At 37.8% G+C, this 21,600-nt stretch overlaps 1 protein-coding gene across 4 annotated transcripts; it reads right to left on the reverse strand.

Annotated features, from left to right (window-relative positions):
• Nucleotides 1-526: 526 nt before the first annotated feature.
• On the reverse strand, nt 527-15,847 carry LOC140782844 (uncharacterized exonuclease domain-containing protein At3g15140). 4 transcript variants are annotated; one of them, XR_012107964.1, is made up of 7 exons: nt 15,287-15,444; nt 15,062-15,181; nt 9,959-10,155; nt 7,694-7,774; nt 5,019-5,141; nt 1,185-1,390; nt 527-1,015 (listed from the first exon to the last, which is right to left on the reverse strand). XR_012107964.1 is itself a non-coding variant. In XM_073129661.1 (7 exons), the coding sequence occupies exons 1-7, from the start codon at nt 15,299-15,301 to the stop codon at nt 818-820; spliced, it is 858 nt and encodes a 285-aa protein (XP_072985762.1). In that variant the 5' UTR covers nt 15,302-15,440; the 3' UTR covers nt 527-817. The 4 variants fall into 4 exon arrangements, 2 of the variants coding, with proteins under 2 accessions (XP_072985762.1, XP_072985761.1); XM_073129661.1 differs by having other exon boundaries at nt 1,185-1,308; nt 15,287-15,440; XR_012107963.1 differs by having other exon boundaries at nt 15,062-15,428.
• Between the last annotated feature and the right edge of the window lie 5,753 nt (nt 15,848-21,600).

The following is a 21,600-nucleotide window of genomic DNA, read 5'->3' on the forward strand; positions in this document are numbered from 1 at the left end:
ATTTTCCTTAAGCTCACAAGTGGTTGGATTACTCTTTGATAATTAAGGTGGACATCGGGTTATGACTCCATTATCTCTACCATATATGATTCAATCTCACGTTGAGTGAAAGCATCGGCAGTAGGAGAAGTAATTCAAAAGAGGATCGAAGGAGGCACAGGCTGCTTATATTCCATGAAGAAAAAGAACATACAACTATTGGCATTTCGTTCTCTGATGACATTGCAGGAGAGCGTAGATTTGATAACACAAATTGGCAATATTATAAGTCATCGAATACTTGGTCTAAAGGGCAGTGAGAAATGCTCTACCTTAGTCTGTGTTTGGTTTGCGACTAAGCTTTATCATATTTTTTTAGTTTTGATTTAGGTACCCTAAGCAAATCTAAGAAAATATGATGTTTGTTTGTTAATTATACTAAAGTGTAATTATCACTTTTGATGTGATGTTCAAAACTAAAAAAAATATTAGTTTTGAATAAGAAATAAATGATATATACAATTAATGGACCAAAATACCTTTTGACTTTGATAATAAATTTTAAAATATTATTATTGTATTAAAAAAAAAGCTTTTAAATTATTGATTTGTGAGCTTATACATGTAAATCCACAAAGCATGCAGATAAACCCTCAAACAGGCTAATACATGCACAAATTGTCAGAAATCTCCCTGTTATAACATGCTTCATGACCTCAAAATTTGCCAGTACAAGCATGTTGAAACCTGATTTGTAAGTAATATTTGGCCTAAACTATTCATCTACAAAAGACTCCATCTTGCCTCAGGCTAAAAGTTTGTTGATGCAAGCATATTATCACCTAATTCGATTTTTGAATAGAAATTTCACATCACCACTAGTTAAATTCCTCCTCGCAGTAATTTGCATCAGAACACCATCACCAAGCATACGCTGAACAACTCTACCTATATTCTTAGCATCATCTATTCCAAGATGGTGACTTCCCACCAGTGGCATTTGTAATTCCTTCATCATTGTTATCATTCCAGTTGCCTACCAAAAATAAAAATAAAAGGCATCCAATCAGTTTCAATCACAAACATATTGAACTGAAGCATTTCAAATGTAAAGTCTCTAATAACCACAGTTAAAATCTGTTTTATGCAAACTATTGAAGACGACAACATGAATAAAGAGGGCTCTTCAAAGAGTAGGTGCTCACCCTTCTATTGTAAAAGTTGAGGTAGATATCCTTCAAGTTAATCCACTCCATAAAATAAAGGGGTAATTTTACTTTTGAAACTCTGCACTGCTCAGGAATCTTCGTCTTCAAATCCCAATTTCCACTGCAATAAGAGGAGGCAAATACCTCTATTATACCTCTATTATGATGCAAGCTGCAGAAGTTAACTTTGAAAATGGGTATGCCTGTGTAAACAAGAAAAAATATGTGACATCTATCAATAACAAGTGCACCATCCTTTCTTCCAAGATAATTTACCAGCCAGATAACTTTCTAAAAAGGAAAAAGGAGAACACATAAAGACAAAAAAAGAATCATCATGCAGTTTGAACTTTTGTTCCAGTTGCACAGAAGAGAAAAATATAGCATACAGAAGAATAATAAAACATGTGAACAATTTCAGACTACACTATCGAATGTTAACAACCAAGCTCTAATCCCAAAGCCCAGATGGATAAGGGTGAGCCCAGATTAGATAGCTTAATAGCCAGCATAATTTTTTTGCCAAAGAAACTATGGAAATGATTCTATTCATAAAGTTCTTACATTTAGGCAGTTAAAAGTCAAGTCATGACTTGCTTTACATTGCCCTCATAAATCCCTTGATTGACTACCAACTGAAGGAAGAGTTAGTTATTCAAGAAAAAACACGAGATAAAACAAATTGATGCAAAACGTGGTGGAGAAAGACGAAAGAGGAAAATAAAAAGAGAAGGAATGGGGTTTCACACCTCCACCCTAAGAAATGATTTCATACCAAAATTCTCTAGATAACAAAATCACATAAACTTTCATTAACCTCCAAAAAATATATAACGGATCTATATATATAGACCTACAATAGAATTAAGCAAAAAAAGCACCTTACATAGAAAATAAATAAAAGGCAACATAAATAAATCAAAATCAGAACCAGATTTTTATAGGAGGGATCATCAACTGTCGGCGCCTCCTGCGCTAGTACACACGCCATCCATCTTATCAGTGATGTCCGCATCACAAATTATGAATGGTGAAGTCAGCAGTCAGTCTAAATGATCCATTTAGGCGAAAAAAAAGAACTGGCTTCAACAGAGACATGTCGAAACCAGGCCTAGTGCTAAGAAGGAGTGGATCCAATCTCTATCAGTGGTCTTTACTATTTTTGCACTGTTCCATGCTTGTTTCATGATTTCATCTCACTTCTGCTGAAAAGGATTTAAGTCCGATAAGACTAGAAACTGGCAAGCACAAGCTAGTGGAAGACCACTTCAGTTGGCTGAGCCATTTAACTGAAGTAGTTTCAACAAAGATTGGTCAAATCTAGGCCCAGTTCTTGAAATTTGACCAGTTTCATCCTAGTATGGTTTTGGCCAGCTTAGGCAGTGTCATGCCCGTTCCTTCTCCTTTGGCCGAAAAGGACCGAAATGACTAGGAACTTGCCAGCATAGCCAGGAAGAAAGTTTGGCTTGTTCAGCCATTTAACTATATTGGTCAAAACTAGGCTCATTTCAGGCCATATCCAACTTGTACTTGACCAACACCTTTCCCAACTCAACAAGGTATTTTCGATTCTTCTCCCTTTACCTTTCTACTTAAAGACCTAGCCTAATCAAATTGAGATATACGAATTGAAGGGTGATAAAAGACAACAAAACAAGAATGCTAATAAAACCAACATGTATTGTTTTTTTCTCGATGAGCTTTTCTTCTCTCTTTTATTATTTCTTTATTTTCTTGTTCTCTTACAGTCTTCAGAGGATGGCATCATTGGCAGCCGTCATTTCCTCCAACAGTAGTGCATGAGCTTTGAAGCTGCAGTTTGCAGCAGTAGTGACACCTTTTGCCAATCTATTCAAGATATGAAAAAAAATTGATGCAAGAGGAGAACGAAGAACAAGGAGGCTAATCGAAATCTCCTTTCTTTTCACTAGAGTTTACATGTTATGGTACATAAAACTTCATTGGATGAAGAAAGATAAGAGTCAAAAGCACTAAGTATGACTTGTTCAGGTAGGGGGTGTAGTTTGACATTTTTGAACCAGTGAAGTGGTGCTTCCATTATGTATTTTCTAAGGAAGAAGGCCAGAATGGCATCCCATAGTTGGTACTTCCTCTGGACTTCTATTGAGATCCTGATATAATGAATATTGGCACCAGGTAGACAACTGATCCATAAGAATTGCTTGTGCAGTAAGTCTTTTGGCTGCTAGTCCTAAGCATAGAAAAATGAGACGAGGGATAGAAGAGCACTGGAGGAACCAAAAGGATTTTGCTGGAAAAGATGAGATATTCCAACATCATCCTGATCCAACTGTGTGAGACATATATTTTGTTCTTCTGTCGCCTTTAACGATAAATTTAATGTTTGGATTAATCAGGATGATGATAGCATATCAGGTTAGAAGAGATAATGCTAAAACTATGCTGATCCAAAGTGTAATATACTGTGAGTTGATAAATGTTCAAAAAGATAGAACATACGGTTCATCATGCCAACACAGCATATGTTGGATATCCTAATCCAGGCACATATGTACTCACATATGCAGTTTTGGGCTAAATTATGTAAACAATATAATTCAAAGTTACATGAACATGTTAGCTTTTCAGTTTTCATTCAAACTTAATAAAACAGGAGCAGAACACATTGCATAACGCTGGCACTACTAGTTATTTGCATTCCTCAGTTTATTGCTTCATATAGTGCACAGCAGTGTATGCTAGTTGATTTTCTTCACATCTATTCAATTGGTTGATTTTTTTCATCTGATTCTATTCTAGTTCATTGTATCAACTAGGTGCTTAGTTGATTTTATTAGTGCTTGATTCATGGTCTGTAGTTCTGTCCAAAAATAAGATGTTTCACGAAAATGTTTTGTGCCCCCAAAACCAGCATCCAACTAAAACAACCTTAATAACAATTTCCAATTTCTTTTAAGGTGCATTTCAGATTCTGAGCTGGATTTGTCTTGAATCAGATTGTACCAAAACCCAATACCACCCCGCTGCTATTAGATCTTGTGTAATGCATTAGAAAATAAGATAAAGATTTACAAATATTTCAGGTTGGATTTGACATGAATTTGGTCTGTTTCACTTCATATAGTGACTATGACCAACAATAGTTTAATTAGCTTCATAATTAAGTGGGCCCTTCTAACTTCTTTCTTAGTTGCTTTTTATTTTCTCACGTTTCCTAAACTTTCTACTACTGTCCAGAAATTTTGTACTTGATTTACTAAAAATTCCAAAATGAATACACAGAAACTAGAACTTGAACATCAACCAACCAAAATTTTATGTTTTTAGTTGAAATTTTGAACCAAAACCGAAGCCGATACCAAAACTTCAAGCCACAATCTAATTGAATTCGTTGCTTTTATTAATTGATTTCATTCAGGGTGTTTTTGAGGCATTAAAAGGAAAATGTAGAAGTCAAATGATAAATATCCAAATAATAAGGTGTTAATGATAATGAAAGCAAAATTTAGTGTGTTTCTAATGAATTTCCTAAAAGATTATCCTTGTTTATCCTTAGACAATAATTTTACACTTGATCAATGAGTTTCAAAACTTATCTTTGCTTATCCTATTTATTAAGTGAGATCCGCCAACATATGTGGCATCCACTGTATCAAGATGAACCTTTGGTTTAGAAGCATGTATAGCAGAAACAGGTACTAGATCACAAAGAAATAAAACAGAGAACAAACTATAAAATAAAAGGTTTTAACATCATATGCAAAAAGAAAATGGCTCAAGGCAAGAATGTGCCAAGTAATTTTATTAAATGCAGTAGGCAATTGGTAGTCTTCAACAGCAATAACTAACCACGTAACAAATGCAGCTCGATTGAGTGGCCCTCCTTTCTCCTTCCACAAATTATGATTTGAGATCCATTCCTCGAACTCATGAAGGACGTCTTTGAAAGGGATGGCAGTATCATGCCATACACTACAAAATATTGATAAAAAAGAAAAAAAATGAAGACTCTTGTGTTCAGAGTTATTTTGAAAAAGGAAAATCATGAGTCATCTTCCATCTACAATATATAAATAGTAAGAGACTAACAATGAATTTCAAAGATAATTCATAACAGCAAACAAGATTTTAGGAGTGAGCTGATTAATTTGCATGAAAGGATAAAATGATAAGCGGAGGAAAATTAGAACAAAAAACAAGAGAAAAATCAAGATAATTTGCATCAAATGTTTTGCACATTAGATAATATAGTACATTCAAGTTCCAGTAGACGTACATACAAAGTCATGTGTTCTGAAAATACGTAAGTCATAAAGGTACAACATTGTTCTTTGATCAATGTTCTGTACTTCCGCGCATTACATAAGATAATACGATAAATTTCCACTTGACATACATCGGGCCTGCTTGAGATAAGCAAACCCTGTTCTAACCAGCAAAACAAGTCCTAGCCCTCTTAATGACTTACATACAAATATAAGTTGTTACAACTCAAATGTTTTGGACATCACATAATGTAGTACATTCAATTTCCACTGAACATGCATGCAGAATCATGTTTTCCGAACATACATGGAGGTACTACGCAAGGATTGACATGCCATAGGCATGCACAGTGAGAGACACTGCACAGGCAGCACAGCTGACAATAAGGATTGAGAAATAGGAAGAGTGGAGGAAACTTATTAAACACCTTATCAGTTTCATGCCACCGATGCCGTCAAGATCTTCCGCCTCTTCACGTGCGAGGTGCTCCATATCAGAGAAGTCGATCCTCTTTGCTCGGTCAGAGAAGAAAACTACTAAACAGGTCATCTTAATTGACAACCTGCTTCAAGGGGTTATAAACGGATCTGCCTAAAAGGACCTCTTTTATGACGATTCACTCAATGCGGATCATGAGTAAATCATGAATTTCAAACGTATATTCTTCTCCGACAATAGAAGGACCATATCACTACGTTGTCACGTGAGGACTCAAGGGACCTTCTATGGCTATAAACGCCATTAGAAGGCATTTTGCAGCCTTCCACATTGGTTTATGTGAGTACAGTCGGCACCCCCCATGCTACGTGCTAACCTAGAGTTTGCGCAATAAGTGCCAGTAGGCATAGCGCGTGCCGATTAACATAGTCACCCATGGTACTACATTGTTATACACAAAATTATATGTTCCTCGACCAATGCATCATAAAATATCCATGTATATCTTCAAGAAAGGCATCATCCACTACATTCAAGAGTCCATTTTGTTTATCGAAGAGTATTGTGAGCTCCTCAAAGAGTCTTATCATTGTCCAAAGATGATAAAGAACCCAGGTCCAAGATTCTTGGTTCTCACCTTCCACCATACAAAATAAGATTAGAAAAGTTTGATTACCAGCATCAAAACTAGTCGTAATAAGTAAGCAATTTTGTAGCAGCCAAACAAGAAAGTATTGCCAATGCTGAACAATGGACATAGGTGTGACCTACTGACCTGAATGAACGTAAGCATGCACTGAAAGCCTAAAATACACCCTTAAAATGTCTACAGTCATCCCACAGCAATCTTGTTACTATTTTCGCATCCCTGTTTTTAAGCTCATGTAAATAACCGTGCAACCACTTATATGAATCCACATAGTTCCCTAGAACTCTTCTATTTCCTTTTGCCTAATGTTATACAACCTTAAAATAAGATGGCGACACTTAGTATTTTTCTGCACGTCCACTTAAATCATATTCTGGGTGTATTTCCATTATTCTTCAATATCTACTCCTAAATATACCTCTGCTACTTGTTTGTTGTTGGATAAAGGCATTTATTGAAAATGTTTTCATGCTAGTCAACTTTGTAGCCTATATATTCCATAGCATTCTTTTGAATGGCAACAAGTAACAATCTTCTAAGGGTTGCTTTAACGGTATTATTCAAATCTACGCTAGACAACAGTCTATTAGTGCTCTTTCGAACTTTGATGAGTCTCAGAACAGCAGTCCTTTAAGAAAATTGTTAAGATGATAAATAGTGGCACATTAGTTTTAAGAGTTTCTAAATACTGTACATAGGTTTAACATAGTCCTCTATAGCATCAGGCTCAGGTTCAATATCAGTAGCCATAGATATTTTTACAGCCAACTGACATTCACCATCAATTCATATGAAGATATTTATGGTCGAATCACTTTCATTCTGCTCAAGTTCATCAGCTTCCATAGAAAGATTTATCGGCATTTCACCTTCATCATCTAGTGATAGATCAAAAGAATCAAACATAGGGAAGTCATATAGATTCTCGTCGAGTTCTTTATCAGCATCACGTGAATAAATAACACTTGTTTCGACGTCAAGAGAATGATGCAAAGGAGAGTCAAGTACAAGAATATCACGTACATACTATCCATTTAGGTCAAAAGGGTTGTCAGCTGGATGATTTGGATAAGACTATAGAATAAATTATTAATTAAAGGAGTGAGAAAAGTGAACATGTGTGAGAAAATGTAAATGATCATGTTACTAGGTAACTACAATGAGCACTTACCGGTCAACTCCAAATTTTCCATATTTTCCTTCTATATATTCTCCAATTCTTTGTTCACTCATTATGCTCGGCCTCACAAACCTGTAAGGAAATTGCACAGAAGAGCAAAATACTAAATATGAGTGAGCAATTCTTTACATGAAAGATGTACAGAATATTATGTGAAACAGTAAACCACAAAAATAAGTCTTATGTCAGTTAAAGCAAGCCTTGGAAAGTACAAACTAGAAGTTTATAAGAATTGTTACATTCTGATAATGAAAGTAAAAAGAGAAAGATATCTGAGCACATTTAACATGAAAATAATAGAAAACAATTTAAACAGAATATTATCTATCGATGCAGGTTCTTGTATCCTACTTTTTCAATTGACATGCTTAAGTTCAATGAAATTGGAGCATGGATTCTAGTTCTACTCTTTCATTAGTTAATTTGATATATTAGCCTAAGAAAAGATCGACACATCTTCAATGGAATTATCTTGACTTAAGATGCACTAATCAACACTTAAATATCAGTGAATACTTCAAAAGAGAGCAAATTTTGGAAAATAAAAAATGTTTACCGGTACGAAACAACTCAAGCAAGTAGTTTTATTTCAGTTCTCAGAGAATTATAACATAGATGGAACAGCAAGGTTTTCCTAAACACAACTGAGATATCAAGGGCCTCAGTTTCAGATTTAATTGGTTTCAAATTTCCAATAGAAGACATAGGGTAAGAATGATGGACATTAAATGTTGGATTATTTGAGATCTAAAATCCTGCATATTTGCTTAGGAAGACATGTCCCTAATCTACAATGTTTAGCTCAAGGAAAGGACTGAGCAATTTCCACACTCCTTCGGACGGATATGAAAATAGAGCCTTAGAACCCAACTCAAAGAAACTAGGGAGAGATTGTATGTCTATATAGTTCAAGAAACCACCAATGATTGTGAATTTCTATTGCTTCTACATGAATATCTAAATCAATTTGGAAGAACTACTTAGAATGTGCCAACTTTTGCACAAAGAAACAGACAGACAGGGTAAGGATACAACACAATATGAAAATGGCAACACAATCATATATTGTGCAAGTTCCTAGTTAATAAGATGCAAGACAAGCAAGAGAATTCAACATATTAACCATAAGAATGGAAACTTCATGATTTCCTGACTTGGGTCCCCCTTCAAATCGATGAGTGTCCCAATAACTATAATAAGATTAAAATATTCTAGAGATAACTGAAATGGAATAGTAGTCTCGTTCAATTTTGACTTATATTCGTACAACTCGCAACAGTATCCAGATTTCATTCTACACTTCCAGGTGATATCAGCAATATATGTTTTAAAAACGTTTCTTTTAACTACCCATATGTATCCCTAAAATATTAGATTTATTTGTATGTACCCATTTCAAATGTGCCTTAAGTGTCCGTTCTCCAAAGCTTTTGCTTCAGTTATTTGCAGTGCAGATGAGTCACCACTTACCAACTATGCATTGCATAATATGTTGAAAATCTAAGTCTTTGCAATTATTGCTATCAAGCTGGGAAAAATGACTTTTCAGACTCGTAATTTGGATGACATTAATAGATCCTATTCATCAAATTTGTGGCTGGTAAATTTGGCAGCAATATGGTGCCTCATGTAAACAAAATCTGATATTCAGTGTATCCTTACCTAATTAAACTTGGTATACCAATCTCTGAAGTCATCAAAAAGTGCAAAATATATTTTGCAGTGCCTAACTACTGACTGTGGTAGTTCTGGGCCAAAATTTTCTTCCACCAATAAAGCTTTTTTATATTTTAGTGCTCTAACCAATATATACTTTGATTCCATGTACTTTGAACCATTTTTCTGCCACCCTCTTCTATAATACTAGTACCAAACTGTAGATGACCTGTACAGTTCCATTTGCATGACCGGGAATAAATGATCAATCACACTTAAAACCACGCCTACTGATAACATCAAAACTAACTATGTCAATCAAGCCACCCTTATCTACAGTGCCAAGCTTGACTTCTACAAGAATAAGTGCATGACAAGTTTCATGCTTTCACTCATATAAGAATCTCTAGCATGCCAATTACCCGTCAGAGTTCAGATGTTACTGAGATGCCACACTAAATAATTTAAGCGCTTGTTGATGAAAGCATGTTGATTCCATCAAAAGACAAGCCAAAATGGAAGTGGTTACTGCAACTGAAGCTAATTAGGGTTGATGCAATAGATCCAGAAATGACACTAAACTCTAAACAGAAATTTTACCTGTGGAAAGAATCAATGAACTCCAGATTCTTGGCATCAATCATCAGAACAGGAAATTCAAGAATCTCAACTTTTCCTTCCAAATCAAGAACCAAAAGGTGATCAAGATTTTGAGGTCTCAATTTATTGAGGGCAGAATTGTTAACTTTGAGGTCCACAGTGTGACTGAATTTCTCGAGGTGTGTAGCATCATCCATCTAAAAGAAAAGAAAAATCGATTATATTCCATGCAATTTATCATGATCTTTTTACCTTGTAAAAAATATTTTATAGATTTCAGTGTCACCATCATTTATTATTGACAAAACCTAAAAAGTAGTACAACTAATGGCAAGGATAGTGATATTGAATAACACCACCAAATATTTTATCCATGTTTGTATGTCATTAACACCATTGCACTGTTAGCAAAATGCTTGAATAACTTATTAGTTTGTAACAGGATGGCTCTAATGCAGTTTCTACATTGTGGCACTTTTGAGCATTTGCTAGCACAAGAAACCACCTAAAATAGCGGAACTTCAGTTGCAACGTTCCTATGAGAATAACTTTTAAGTTTGTCAAGGGTATGAGTGTCTAACAAAGGTTCAAAAGGATACATATAACACATAAACTACCCCCCAGCCCTTAACTTCCTCATCCAAGCATTTTTCTTCCCTCACCTTAGTCATTGTTTGTCATTCTCATTCTCAAATGGTGACTCTCTTTCTCTAAGTGTTTATGAACCATGATGTTACCTTATTAAAGTGGTATCCATAGATTCCAGTTTTGGCCGATCTGACTGGAATCCAACCCAAGGGACATCAATTATTGATGTCCCCACTCTCCCAGCCATCTCTCTCTCTCTCTCCTCTCTTTTTTCTCACCACATCCAAGGTTCCACCATCGACGATCGAATAGATCTCCGGCAACCTCAATTTCTGACAACCTCGAGTGAGATTTTTTTCAATTTTTCTTTCTCCTCTCTCCCTCTCTCTTTCCCTCTCTACAGCAGTAGAAAGAGTAGAGGGAGAGAGGAAAAAAAGGAAGGGAAAAAGAAAGGGGAAAAAAGGGAGGGAAGAGAGAGAGAGGGATGCAGCAACTAAAAGAAGAGGGAATAAATGAGAGAGAGAGGGAAGTAAAAGGAGAGAGAAGAAATGGAGAAAAAAATTAAAAAAAATTAGAATTATGATAGGCCTAGGGTACCAAAAGATAGGCTCTGATACCAATAATAGGTTACGGAACGATTCCTTTAAGATCTGAATTTATTGCAGGAAGCAGTCCACGCAACCAAGAAAAAATATTCACCAAATATTCTCACGTAGTCAGAAAATTACGAAACCAAGTGGAATCGATCTGTAACTTCCAAATCTACGTTTTTCGTATTTACGCCCTTCGTAGATTCGAACTGCAACTGGGACGAAAACACGATATATTGCGGATGATAGTGGTGGTGATAGGTGGAGTAGATGTTAGTGTTGTGGATGATTATAGAGATGAGGGTGGATAGTTGATGTTGTTTAAGTGATAAAGACGAAAGGGAAGAAGTGGTCGAAATCTCAAGGAAGAGGGAGGACTCGACAGACGAGGGAGATTAGAAGTTAAGAGAGACCTTACCAACGGTAGAGGTGGTAGGTTAGTGAAGAGGAAGGATGGAGATTAGGGTAAAGAGAAGATAAAGAGGCAAAAAACTAATATTCCAATAGCATTATAATTTTGGCTACCATCCACACCTTTATAGAGGCTAGCCAACAAGCCAAAATAACAATTATTAACCCTAATTCTAGTGGACTTCCGTCGATCACATTCGAACGCGATTGGGCGTTCTCTGTCGATGCGAGCGTGATGCAGGTGTTCGAACGCGCCCGACCGCGTTCGAACGCACATTTCGCGTTCTCTATTTTTGCGAACCTGATGCAGGCGTTCGCAAAGCCGTTCGAACGCGCCCCCAACTGCGTTTGCAAAGCCGTTCAAACGCGCCCCCAACCGCGTTCGAATGCGACCTATAGAATTTTTATTTTAATGAAAACAAATAACTAATACAATAAGAAAAGACTCTAAGTGTATCAAATTACTTTTTCTGTGTTTTCGACAATAAAGAATTTGAGAGAAAAGGGAGGGGGGAAGAGAAGGAATAAAGAAGAAAAAATTACGAAAAAAAATTGAGGGAGGGTTTTATTTTCTTAAATTTTAAATTATTTATACTTTATTTTGAGTTTTGTTTATGTTTAATTACAGTGAAAATTGAACTGGCTTGAAAAAAAGTCATATGATACCGACATCGTATGATAATATTGCAACACTATTAAACAAAATAAGACATGGTAAATATAATTGGTGTGGAAAGAAAATAGATGCAGGTGTGAGCAGTTTGAAAGAACATTTGGCTAGAAGCAAGGAAATGTAGCACTTTATACTTAAGTGGTCTGAAGTTAGAAAATAGATATTGACTCATCTAATAGACAAAAAGAAGGATAAATAATCTACACAATAGAGAGACTCAATAGTTTGTGAAGAATTGAAACATAACTCTGTATACATTGATGATGATAGTATCATAGTAGTGAGTAGAATGGGGAAGATGATGAGGACAGATAGATGACGAGTGTAAAAAAAGATAGTAAAAATATGCATAGAGAAGAGAAAGAGATAAAAAACAGTGATGATAGCCTTTTGATCTAAGATCAGTTCACATACAGCGAGAAAAAAATATAAGGGCAGCAGTTCAACTCTTATGACTCCTAGTGTTATAGTAGAGTCTAAAAATATTTGACCAATGAATATATATATATATATATATATATATCTGCAGAGAAAAGGGGGTCATACACCAACTTTTATCAAGACAACTCTAAAAGAAATTAAAAATACAAATAAACACATTGATAGAGGCATAGGGCTATCTCTAAATTTTTCTTTTACAACTATATTTTTTTCAATATAGCTAATAGTCTTTATTATCACACTACAGTAAATGTTATACAATTAGTAAAGCTTGGTGTTCTATCTCCTAATTCAAATAATATTGTTACAAATATCTTGAGTTAGAGGTAGATGAGCACACTTACATTGAGACAATTAAATAGTATTGGAATGAATTTTGTTTGTACACTAATGTGTGATAGACAGACTACACAACATAGAAGAAATATAATTAATTTCTTGGTGTACTCAGGCATGGAACAATTTCTAAAGTCTGTAAATGCTACTGCTCATTTCAAAAGTGTGGATTATATTTGAAGATTGAAGGATTAGATGGTAGAAGAAATAGGTGAAAAAGAATAATCCAAGTGATTACTGATAATGAGGCCAATTATAAGACTGTTACAAAATTACTTATAATGAAGAGACATCATTTATATCGAGCGTCATGTGCTGCATATTATATTAATCTCATGTTAAAGGATAGTGTCAAAAAGTCTGAAATTAATATGATCATACATGAAAGTCAGAGAGTATATGTTTTTTCCGAATCTTGCTATATTATATTGAAAGTTCCTTCTGATTCTTTTAACAAACTTTATAGACAAGCAACATATAATTCTAGAACTTAACAATTTTTCAAACTTTCTCAATTGAAAGCACAAGGTAGTAATTTTAGTCTGAATGCATAAAAAGTAAGCATTCAAGAGTATCAAGAAAAAAAAAATCATAGTAGACCCGTTTTATAGCTAAGATGGGAGTACCTTGATATAAAAATTATCCAAATTTTCCTAAGGCAGAAGTTAACAATCCTCTCACAACTCATCCCTCTTAAAAGACTATGGAACAATCAACTTTCAACAACACTACCCAAAATAAGATCATGTCCCTTCCTCATTTGCTATAAATGGCTTCAGTGCTCTCCAGAAGGCTGAAAAGTTCTCCTCTATTCCATCACTTTTTCCAAATCATAACTAGAAATGGAATCACAACCTTGGCAACTCCAAACTTTGATATTCTTAGGCAAAGCTATTCTAGAGTTATTCAGATAGTAAACAATGCCAATCCTTCATGAGTATCACCACATCTCAAAGCACACACCCTTATCTCCACAAGAACTATGTTCTGATGTTGTACTATTGGATACCGCTTGTTCCAAAAACATTACCACCATGCAGCATCAAACATTTTAATATCTTCCTGATTTCATTAGTCAAAAATAAAACATGAAAATTATGTAACCCTGGAATCTTGGTTTTACAAATGTCATCATCCCCATTTGAGAGTAGAACATATGAATATTGAGCTAGAGGAATGAAGACTCAGCCAGCAACTTAATGAATCACATCAGTTTAGTATTCTCATTCCAGAAATTATCATCAATAGATTCTGTCACTCCAAATCCACCTTCTTGTCCCAGTCCCATCCAAAGCTATCACTAGGATTCACGAACACAAAATGCAACCTTGGACTACCCTTTGAATTGTTGAGAACGAAAAATCATGTCATCAGTCAAGAAACTATTATTTTGTGTCTTCTTGTGACCTATGCTAAAGTTGAAGAAGGTTGATCAATATCTAGTGCAGTCTACAACATTCCATTGTATAAAAATGAAAAATTGCAGTTGATCCTTCACCTCCATAAATGCCCTATTATAATCGGACATTGTATTATGAAAGAAAAGGCATAATATAGCCTGAATTATGGTGCATTAAAGTTTAACCTACTTCTGATAGATTGTCTCCTCCTTGATTGTCCGTCATCCATCACAAAACATGTGCATCTACTTCACTAATTGTCCTTTTGATAAAACAAACCCCCATATTTTCAATTATAATCTATAGCCCTTTGTAGTGGTCCTTGATTGGAGTATCGAATGAATATTACCTAAACAAAACATAAAGGCAGAAGCTTATACGTGCTATAATACACAACAATCCGCTGTAGCAGTCATCATAACCCGCCAAAACCCTTGTATTTAATCAGCTCAAAGTATTAACCATTGTCGAAAAATTCTTGTATCACAGCAAGCCAGCAGCCAATGGAAATTAGAAGGCAAAAACAAATGTTGTCACAAAATATATGGCCTTTTCCGTTTTAAGGAAAATTTTTGGATACCAAAATCGAATTGACCTGAAGAAAAGATTACACACATAGGAAACGGTAGTAACAATACAAGTAAGCACGAGAAGGTAAGCTTACCATTGTGCACTTCCCCTGCGTGTGGTACAAACACATGGGCTTCCATCTATTAGGCTTTGGAGCTTCCATTTCCATCGGGGAAGGAGAACTTTGGGACGAGAAGGAGGCGGAGACGGAGGGCTTTCGATTGGAGAAGCGGCAAATTGAAAGAGAAGATATTGGAATTAACGCGTGGATGAGGGAAGAGGAGGAAGACAAGTGAGAGAAAAGAGTAAGAGAACAAACCCTAACTAGCGCCATTTCAAGGGTTTTGAAGAGGAAGAGAGGATTTATCAGAAAAAGAAAAGAATGAGAGGAAGAATCGGAAGACGATAGCGAGAGTGCCCTTGTGAGGTCGTGGACAATGACTCTTCTCACAAGTCAGGCTTTTCTTTCTTCTTCATTTTCTCTCTTTCCAAATTGACCATTTTGCCACTTTAGTGCTTTTAAGCTTTCGTTCACTTCCCAAATATAAATACCTAAACTTTTGGGCATTTGGTGTTTCTCCGAGGTCGACGATTTTAGGTCGTCATTGCCCTTTTACCGAAAACTTTGCGTTGTCGGCCTCATGTTGTGGATAGATACTTTCTTTTAGAGCCCTCATGGCTCGAACCATCGACAGCCATAGAGTTCATTGATCATTGATGATCAACCTAACCTCCTCTCTTCTCGATCAAGTGGCTGCAGTAGTGTGAAGTCATTAAGTGTTGTCGAAGGACAGCAATGGTGCTCGTCGATTTTGCCCTTCCCCTCTCGAGGGGAACCTCATGGAAGACGAGTCAAGATCAAGTTCAATCAAGCTCACTCTTCTTTTAATTTAGGTTTTGGGTTAGGTTGAGTTAGAAAAGACCCTAACCCAAAGCAATAATTTGGTTGTGCTACGCCTGCAACCAAGCCCAAGTCTTGGGCTTCAATTTTGGCCCATATTTTTTAAAATTCAAAAACTTTGGTTTATTGTTAAATTAAAATAAGAGTTTATTATAGATGAAAATAAAGATTTGAATTCATATCTAGATTGTTGACTATAAGAGAGGGGAGTTCCTGACGTATTTATCCTCTCATAGTTCATATTATAATTTTATTATGGATCTAATTAACTTGGTTTCGTAATTTTATGACTACAAGAGAATATTTGGTGAATATTTTCCTACGATTGCGCGGACTGATTCCTTTAATAAATTTAGATCCTGAAGGAAATGTTCCGTAGCCTATCTTTTGGTACCATAACCCATCAATTTGGTATCAGAGCCAGGTTAACCTCAGACCTCTATTAATGGTGGAAACAAGAAAGATGACGTCAATAAGGAGACCAATAGAGAGCACACCGATAAGAGAAGACTCAACCCACGATAACCCTAACCGTGAGGCCGATACCTTTGGAGCGACCACGGTAGGACCGAGTTAACCAACGTCCATGGGTGTGAATATGGGCTTGGCGAATGAACTTAGGGGCATGTTCCAAACATTGCTACATATAGTTGATACAACACAAAAGCATCATAATGATTTAAAGGAATATGTCATGAACCGATTGGCTTCGTCATCTTCTCGATGATGATCGGTGCCTGAAGGACCAGCGGTGGGACCACATCGATCTGATACCCCACAGGTCCAAGTGCAACAAGTTAGTGTCAATGATCCTCTTTTACCCATGCCTACACATCATCCCCCACCTCCGTTACAAAACCCAAGACTGGCGGTGGTGGAACCCGAGAGGCGTGTGGCACTGGTGCGCTTCGTCGATGAGGAGGATTGGCACTTCGAGGATGAGGTTGATCCCTTCGGAGATGGTGATGGACATGCTTGAGGATTTAGAGAAGGTGATTAATATGCACAAAGGTTCAGCCCTGAACCAAGGATCTTTCGCGAACCCGATAATGCTATTCGGGGGAGAACCGCACGCTTGGATTTTCCAAAATTCCAAAGAAATGATCCAACGGATTGGTGTTTCAAGTTGAGCAATACTTTGATTATCAAGGGATAGCGGAGGACGCAAAGGTCCAGATGGCAAGCTTTCACCTCCAAGGAATGGCATTGCATTGGTATCGATCAGTTATTCGTGGTGGAGGATTTATCGATTGGGCTGACTTTTGTACGAGAATTACACGCAGATTTGGGACAGCAATATATGAAGATTTTGCTGCCACATAAAGCAAGATGGTTCAAAGGACGACCGTATTGGACTACCAAGCAGAATTTGAAAGAGTTAGTAGTCGATGTGAGCCACTTTGGCCTGAACCGACATTGATGAGCACATTTATTTTGGGGCTGCGAGAGGAGATACAAGCGGATGTTCATGCTCTATGTCCAACCACTCTTGAGAAGCCTTTGAGAAGGCCGTGAGGATGGAGCAAAAATATAAGGCTCTCAAGATGGCAGCAAAAACAAGTTGGGGCAACCGAGATGGGCGATTTGCGCCTAGCACGCCCGCCGGAAATTCTACGGGTTCAAAGACAATGGTTGTGAGTACTAGACCACGACCACCTTTGAGACCTTCTTTCAATGTTAGAGGAGGCACAAGACCCCCCGTTTGAACTCTCACACCTACCCAAGTGGAGGAGCGAAGAGCCTTTGCTTTCGATACGATGAACGTTCCACCTCCGGTCATCGGTGTTCCAAACTGATCGGGAGTGTGATGCTCATCGACGGTCTTGAGGAGGATGATGAGGTTGTTGATGATGGAGGGTGTTTAGAGGAGGTCCATGAGGAGGCCATTGAGGAGGGTGCGAAAGAAGATATCCAAGCTGAAATTTTGATGCATGCATATTCGGGTACTTCCGCGCCGAGAACGTTATGGGTAGACAAACTCTTTAGAAAGCATTGTGTACACATCCTCATCGATTCGGGGAGTACACACAACTTTCTAGATGAGAGGTTAGTGAGAAGATTGGGTTTGGATGCTGAACTGATCACGGGATTTGACGTTGGTATTGGAGACTGCATGAAGCTTAAGGCGGAGAGCTTGTATTGCCGGGTCGGTATTCGGATGCTGAACTTATATCCATTGGCGCTGCGAGGAGCGGACATTGTCCTTGGCACTCAATAGTTTCAAAGCTTGGGACTCATCAATTTTGATTTTCGGAGCATGTGGATGAAATTTAAGTAAGGAAACAAAGATATGTGGCTTGATGGCGTTCGATCTCCGCCGATTTTTGCGATGCAGCTAATGGTGGGGCTGCCATGTGCAAGTGATTTGGCCTATCTTCTTTAGTTATGACTAGTAAGAGATAAGCCTCAAATGAGTCTAGATACTATCATTAAGTTGTTTAATTTATTAAACAAATTTGTTGGACTGTTTGAGGAACCAAAGGAGTTGCCACCAAGGAGAACGGCGGACCATCGCATAGAAATTGTGCCCGGGGCTGCCCCGGCGAATGTGAGGCCATATCGGTATCCACATGTGCAAAAGAAAGTTATCTCAAAGATGGTAGTCAAGATGTTGGAGCAAAGCCTCATTCAACCAAGTCATAGCTCATACTCATCACTCGTCTTGGTTCATGCGAAAAAGGACGGGACAAGGCATTTTTGTGTCGACTATCGAGCACTAAACGCTATTACCATCAAGGACCAATATCCCATTTCGGTTATAGAGGAGCTGCTGGATGAGCTTGTAAGTGCGACGATATTCAGCAAGCTTGACTAAAGGGCCGGGTATGATCAAATTAGAGTTTACCCGGCGGATGTGCACAAGACTGCATTTCGGACTCCGGACGGGCATTATGAGTTTCGAGTGATGCTTTTTGGTCTCATCAATGCTCCAGCTACCTTTCAAGGCCTCATGAATGTTATCTTTCGGCCTCTATTGTGAATATATCTCTTGGTATTCTTTGACGACATTTTGGTGTATCGCAGGACTGAATTGGAGCATTGGCGGCATTTGGAGGATGTGCTGAATTTATTGAAGCAAAACCAATTGAAGATCAAGAAGTCCAAGTGCCTATGGGGATTACCACAAGTAGAGTATTTAGGCCACATCATTTCTACTACCATGATACGATTCGGACTTCACCGATGTCGTCTCAAGCATAGAGTCACTTTAGGAGTGTCTTTGTTTCATGTTTTAGTGTTTAATTTCCATGAAAATAAGTTTTCTCTAAGTCGAGTTTGAACATGGGTGGAGTGAGTTCGAACGCGGTTGTGAACGTGGGTAAAGAGTGTGCATTGTGCGTTCAAACACCATGTTCGAACGCACTGTGAACGCCTACATCGCGTTCGCAAATCCAGAGAAGTGGGAAATAGGCACGTTCGATCGCGCGTTCGAACGCCTGCATCGCGTTCGCAAATCCAGAGAGGAGCGAACTTGGTGCGTTCGAACGCGGTCGGGCACGTTCGAACGCGGTCGGTGAAAATTGTATTGTTAGGGTTAATTTTGAGTTGTTGGTTAGCCTCTAAAAGGATGTGGATGGCAACCAAAGTCATTATTGATTATTGAGAATTGAGTTTTGCCTTGCCTCCTTCGTCTTCTTCGTTCCTGTTCTCTCAATCCCCAGCGACGCCGCTTCTAACCTCCCTCGACCGGCCAATCACCCTAGTCCCTTAGGGGTGGCCCTCTCCTCCCCCTTCTTCCAATCTATCCAACACTTGCCCTAACCCTTCCATCAACCATAACCCTTACCCCACCACTTTTTGGACAGCTCCTTTCTAGGGATACAACATATCAAAATTTCACGTCGATCCGATGGCAGCATATTTTAGAATCTTATTTTAAAGTTCCATGCCAGATCTAGTTCAGATCAGAAAATTAGAAGAGATCGAACCTTAGCCTAAGGGGAGATTGTATCATACCACCACCGGATTGAGAGGATTTTTGGGGCTGACCGAATATTATCACCGCTTCATTGCCGGGTATGGCAAGATTGCTGCTCCTCTCACTTCTTTGTTGAAGAATGACTCTTTTAGATAGACGGATGAAGCCACTACGAGCCTTTGAAAAATTAAAAATAGTAATGACGACGGCACCCGTTTTAGTATTACTGGATTTCACCAAAGAGTTCATTGTGGAATGTGATGCATCGGGTGTTGGCATGGGAGCTATACTAATGCAAGGAGGACGTCCCATAGCCTTTCTTAGTAGGGGCGAAAGCAGCCACATTAAAACTGGCTGAATTACTTCAGCCTTTACCTATACCGGATCAGGTTTGGGAAGACATTTCTATGGATTTCATAAAGGGTCTTCCGCTGGTACGTGGTTATTCTGTTATCTTTGTGGTGGTTGACAAATTGAGCAATCGTACTTGCTAGGTGACAACGATGACATGGTACTACATTAGAGATGGAGATTCTAGTTGAGTCGCTTGGCAAGCCATCCGATGAGGTAACATGAGGGTTGGAGACTGACATTTTGGAGTGTTTCCCCAACTTTTCACCTTGAGGACAAGGTGGGGGAAGCATGGTGGGATGAACGCATACATCAAGTCGCAAATACAGAGGACGTGAAAAGTACGTGAAAAATACAAAAGGTGCGTTCAAATGCCTCTATCGCGTTCGCATATACAGAGAACGTCTTTTGTGCATTCGAATGCGATTGGCGGGATTGCACTAGGATTATGGTTAGTTATTGTATTAGAGCTTGTTGGCTAGTTTCTATAAAGGTGTAGATGGTAGCCAAATTCATTATGATATTAGATTATTAATTTCTTGTCTCCTATCTTCTCTCTATTCTCTCTCCCTCCTCCCTCTTCACCAACCTACCACCTCTACCGTTGGCAATGTCTTTCCTAACTTCAAATCTTCCTCGTCTATCGAATCTTCCCTCTTTTTTGGGATCTCGACCACTTCTTTCCCTTCGTCTATATCCTTTAACCACATCTACCATCCACCTTCATTTTCATTATCATCCATAATCCTAACATCCACTCCACCCGTCACAACCACCATCACCCTTGTTATTTCATATTTTCATCCTAGTTACAGTTCGTATCTGCAAAGGGTATAAATACAAAAATTCTAAATCTACTACACTTGGTTTCATAATTTTCTGACTATAGAAAAATATTTGGTGAATATTTTTCAATGATTGCGTGGACTGATTTCATTAATAAATTCAAATCTTAAAGGAATCGTTCCGTAGCCTATCTTTTGGTACCGTAACCCATCACATTTCCTTGGACCACATGACCACGGGTGGCCTAAGCCACACCAAAACCCCTCCAGCAACAATGGAAAACATGATGCAATAGTTGTTAATCATATCACAAATAAATGCGAAAAAAGCTAGAATTGATTGCGGCTCGACTAGCCAACTAAGCTCCATCTCCAATAATAGCTCCTCCAACAACGGTTCAACCACCACCTAACTTTGTTCCACCAGTTCCCCTACCACCCTAGCAAGGGCCATTGTAGCCAAACCCCCTAAGGCATAGGGCAACTAGCATAGTTCTACCCGAATCAATTTTCGATGAACCTTAGTATCAAGTGAATGCGGATTACTTAGATGAAAATGATGATTAGGTTGAACCAATCGAGCTAGAGCCATGCCAAGACAACATGGAACGAAGAATGATGCACTACATGGAGCATCAACCATATCCTCATGAGGTTAGATCTAGGCTCGAGTTCGA

Source organism: Typha latifolia, chromosome 2, assembly GCF_019914945.1.
Source record: "Typha latifolia isolate L0001 chromosome 2, TyphaL0001v2, whole genome shotgun sequence".
In the NCBI taxonomy this organism is placed as follows: domain Eukaryota; kingdom Viridiplantae; phylum Streptophyta; class Magnoliopsida; order Poales; family Typhaceae; genus Typha; species Typha latifolia.